Consider the following 4,616-nt stretch of genomic DNA (forward strand, 5'->3'; position numbering starts at 1 on the left):
GTTTCAGTCTTTTGACTGTGGCCATGCTGGAGCACCGCCTTTAGTCAAGCAAATCGACCCCAGGACTTGTTCTTTAGAAGCCTAGTACTTATTCTATCGGTCCCTTTTGTCGAACCGCTAAGTTACGGGGGACATAAACACACCAGCATCGGTTGTCAAGCGATGGGGGGACAAACACAGACACACAAACACATACATATATACGACGGGCTTCTTTCAGTTTCCGTCTACCAAATCCACTCACAAGGCTTTGGTCGGCCCGAGGCTATAGTAGAAGACACTTGCCCAAGATGCCACGCAGTGGGACTGAACCCGGTACCATGTGGTTGGTGAGCAAGCTACTTACCACACAGCCACTCCTAGTGAATAAACATAGATATTTTTATTTTTTGTGGTTAGTTACACTTCAGGAAGTGTGAAAGAGGCAAAATAGGTGAGGGGGAACATTGGATAAAAGAAATTTTACTGTCTGAGGTCAATGTTGAATCACTGTGAAAGAGCAACAAAGAAGAAAGCACATTTGCATTGTCAATTAGATTGTGATTAGTGTCAGAATGTAGGAAACAAGAGAGTGAGGAGAAGTATAGGGTGGCCTATAAAAGAAGTGTTTCAAACACCATCTGTAAGTACTAGACATATTGGGAAATATAATAAACAGGAGAAAGAGAGAGAGAGAGCCTGAGTGGGGGAGGGGGAAGAGAAGAGAGAGAGAGAGAGAGAGAGAGAGAGAGAGAAAGAGAGAGAGAAAGAGATGTAAAGAGTCAGGAGATTCACAATTAAATGGTAGCTGAGTAAAAGGTCAAGAGCAGAAACAATGACGTCTTGGACACAAAGTACTACACTTAGATTGTGTGTGTGTGTGTGTGTGTGTGTGTGTGTGTGTGTGAATGAGAGAGAGAGAGAGAAAGAAAGAAAGAAGTATCGACACTATTTTTCACACACATTTATTCATAAGGAAACTCACTCTTATACATAAAGAAAAAGAGAAAATAAGGTTAAAAATCTAAGAACTTCCCTTCCTTTGTTCAGCTGAATGAACAGTGTGAATGGCTGAAGTCTTTTGCTAACAGATGAAAAAATGATGGTTTCACTAAACAATTCTTTGCAGCTTAAAAGCTAAGAAAACATTAACAAAACAGGAAGGACAATGACCCAAACATGATCCCACTTGGATCATGATGACCCATCCAGCCTATACTGGCATGGAAAATGAGTATAAAATAATGATGGTGACTGTGGCCATGTAGTTAAGAAGTTCGTTATGCAATAATATAATTCTAGGTTCAATCTCACATCACAGTACCTCAGGTAAAAGTACAAGCTTGGCCAAATGTCATGAAGGGGTCTGAAATTTTAATAAACTTTTTTAATTACTTTCTTTGTATCTTCCACACCCATCCTATTTCAACACCAAGGTGATCAACTTCAACAGAAGGAAAAGAAAAAAATCTGCAACTTTGACTTACCTGTGCAGGTGATAAGGATGTCTATTTGACGTACAACTTCATTGAGTTTAACGACTCTGAAACCATCCATACTGTTCGAAAAAAATAAGATTAATTGCAATAAAATAACGAGTGACAAGAGAACATGTAATAGAACAGAGTAGCTGTGGTGCAACTGAAATGAACAAAAAAAAAGAAAAGAAAAGAAGATACAAAGAAACAAAAATCAACATTATTACCTTCATTAAACTCAAAAGTTGGAATCTTTGAGAAAAGATAAGAAAATAGAACAAGAAAATCACTTTTCCATACTTAACCATAAGGTCTAAAATCATTACCATGTGAAGACAATAATACATGGTAATGTTCATGTCTTTCATAAGGGCGCAGCTGTAGCTGTGTGGTAAGAAGCTTAATTCCCAACAGCATGGTTTTAGGTTCAGTCCCACTGCCATGGCACCTTGGGAAAGTGTCCACTATTATAGCCCTGACCCAACCAAAGCTTTCCAATTGGGTTTGGTAAATGGAAACTGTGTGGAAGACTGTTGAATTGGAAATTGTCAAACTGTCCAACCCAGGCTAGCATGTGAAACCACAGTTAAATCATCATCATCATCAAACATCTGTTGTCCATGCTGGCACAGGTTTGGATGGTTTGACCACAGCTGGTACACTGGAAGGCTGCACCAAACTCCAGTCTGATTTGGCATAGTTTACTACAGTTAGATGCCCTTCCTAATGCCAACCACTCAGAGTGTAGTGGGTGCTTCTACGTGCCACCAGCATGGGTGCCATTTGTGTGACACCAGTATCTGCCATGAATGTGATTTTGCTCGGCTTGATGGGTCTTCTTCCGCAAGCACGACACAATGCCAACTGCCTGTGTTACGCTAAGAAGTGGTGCACAATACCAGAATCATTGATTCAAGTCAACTATTAAAAGAACACTCAGAGAACGCAAACCTCTGCCAAGACAACACTAACGACCTATCAATGATTAGCCAGAGATGATTTTTAAAATAAGAATATGAAATAAACTTGACTGCTCTCACAAATGAGAATACTAAAAATGAACCCAACCGCTCTCAAAAATTAAGTAAAAAAGAAAAGGAAAAATAATCCAAAATCCTTGTCTGGTACCAGATCGATCCCAAAATCTAATCAGCTCATGCCAGTCATGAGGCCAAACATCCCTGAAAGTTATATCAGAATCCATCCAATGGCTCTTGAGATGTCTTCTCCACAGACAAACAAACAAACACAACTGAAAACAATACCTCTGCCTTTGCTAAGGCAGAGGTAATAAACTACTCAAAAAGTAATGTCCAGGTAACTGCATAAGTGGAGATTAGACTGGTTAGTTTATGTTGGTATAGAGTTGTATAAGTTGTAATAATAAAGTCAAACCAAATTCTGATATTTTCAAATCATTAAATACATTTCAGGTCTACGTAATATGGAAAGTGGACGTTAAACAACGATGTTGATGTTCTAGAAATGTTTTAACTGATGAAGGTTTTACGTAATGGATACATTTCCTATTATATATAATGCAAACCTGAAACATTCATATTAAATGATTTACAAATGTCACTACTTGGTTTGACTTCACCATTACAACTTACATACAAACGTATGTAAATGTGTTTGTGCATGTCTTTTGTCTTGACATTATATGACTGTTGTAAATGTTATTCATCATCATCATTTAATGTCCATTTGTCCATGCTGGCATGGGTTGGACAATTTGACTGGGTTGGCACACTGGAAGGCTGCACCAGACTCCAGTTTGATTTGGCATGGTTTTCTATGGCTGGATGGCCTTCCTAAGGCCAACCACTCCGGCAGTGTAATGGGTGCCTTCTACATGCCATTGGTATGGGTGTCATTTGCATGATACTGGTATCTGCCACAACTGCAATTTTGCTTGACTTGATGGGTCTTCTCAAGCACGACATAATGCTAAAAGTCTTGATCATTGCCTCCATGATGCTCAACACTCGAAAGGAACTCAGCCATTTTGCCTCTGTGAGGCCCAATGTTCGAAAGGAACTCAGCCACCTTGACATCGTAAGGCCCAACACTTGAAAGGAACTCACCCACCTTGCCTCTGTGAGGCCCAATGCTTGAAAGGTACTCAGCCACCTTGCCTCCGTGAGACCCAATTTACCACAATATTCTGCAATAACATGTCTGGCCAATGGGGAAATATTACTTTGCTTGGAAACAGATAAGGATTAGCAACAAAAAGGGCATCCAAGCATTAAAAAAATCAGCCTCAATAAACTCCATCCAACCCATGCAGTCATGGAAAAATTAATGTTTAAACTATGATGATGATGATGGTGAATAATAATTGATTATGTATATGAAAAAATAGTGACTTCAGTTTGTAGCAATGGAAACTGGGTCATCAATTCTGCCAGCTAGAAATGTCACATTTGCTTATCAGAAAAGGCCAGCCAATGAGAATCAATAAATACTTGACATATAAATTAAAGGAATGCCTGTGTGATTAAAAATCTCATTTTGCATCCATGTGGTCTTGGGTTCAGTCATACTGTGCAACACCTTGGATTGACCAATGCTTTGTGATTGAACAAGGGAGATGGAAAATGTGTAGAAGCCCATCACACACACACACACACACACACACACACATATATATACTTTATTAGTTTTGGAAACTCTGACGAATGGGAACGTGAAACTATGAGTAACAGTTTTTGTGATATTTTTGCTTTTTAATAAAGCATATTACTCTACCTCTGGTATTCAAGTACTATTTTTTTCCACCTTGTTTCACATTTAAGCTTACTCTGGTATATATATGTGGGGGGGTGGGGTGTCTTTGCATTTGTCTCCAACCACTACTTGGCAGCTGGTGTTGGTTTGTTTACATCACTGACCACTGTAACTTAGTGATTCAGCAAAAGAGACCAACACAGAATAGCACAAGGTTTAAAAGAAATAAGCACTGGGGTGGATTTGTTTGACTCAACTCTCCAAAGTAGTGACCCAGTATGGCTGCAGTCCAATGACTGAAGTAAGTAAAAGATAAAAGACAGTGTGTGTGTGTGTGTAAAAATATGAGAGAGAGAAAGAGAGAGAGAGAGAGAGAGAGAGAGAGAGAGAGAGAGAGAGAGAGAGAGAGAGAGAGAGAGAGAGAGA

General features: G+C 39.3%; 1 protein-coding gene across 10 annotated transcripts in view; it reads right to left on the reverse strand.

The window, feature by feature from the left end:
* Positions 1 to 4,616, reverse strand: part of LOC106869993 (adenosylhomocysteinase-like 1) — a 420,486-nt gene that overhangs the window by 28,245 nt on the left and 387,625 nt on the right. For all 10 annotated transcript variants that reach the window (XM_014915943.2, XM_014915942.2, XM_014915946.2 and 7 more), the window contains one exon: positions 1,467 to 1,537. In XM_014915943.2, the coding sequence (XP_014771429.1) occupies positions 1,467 to 1,537 (71 nt within the window). The remainder of the gene's footprint in view (positions 1 to 1,466; positions 1,538 to 4,616) is intronic.

This window comes from Octopus bimaculoides, chromosome 3, assembly GCF_001194135.2.
Source record: "Octopus bimaculoides isolate UCB-OBI-ISO-001 chromosome 3, ASM119413v2, whole genome shotgun sequence".
Taxonomy (NCBI): Eukaryota; Metazoa; Mollusca; class Cephalopoda; order Octopoda; family Octopodidae; genus Octopus; species Octopus bimaculoides.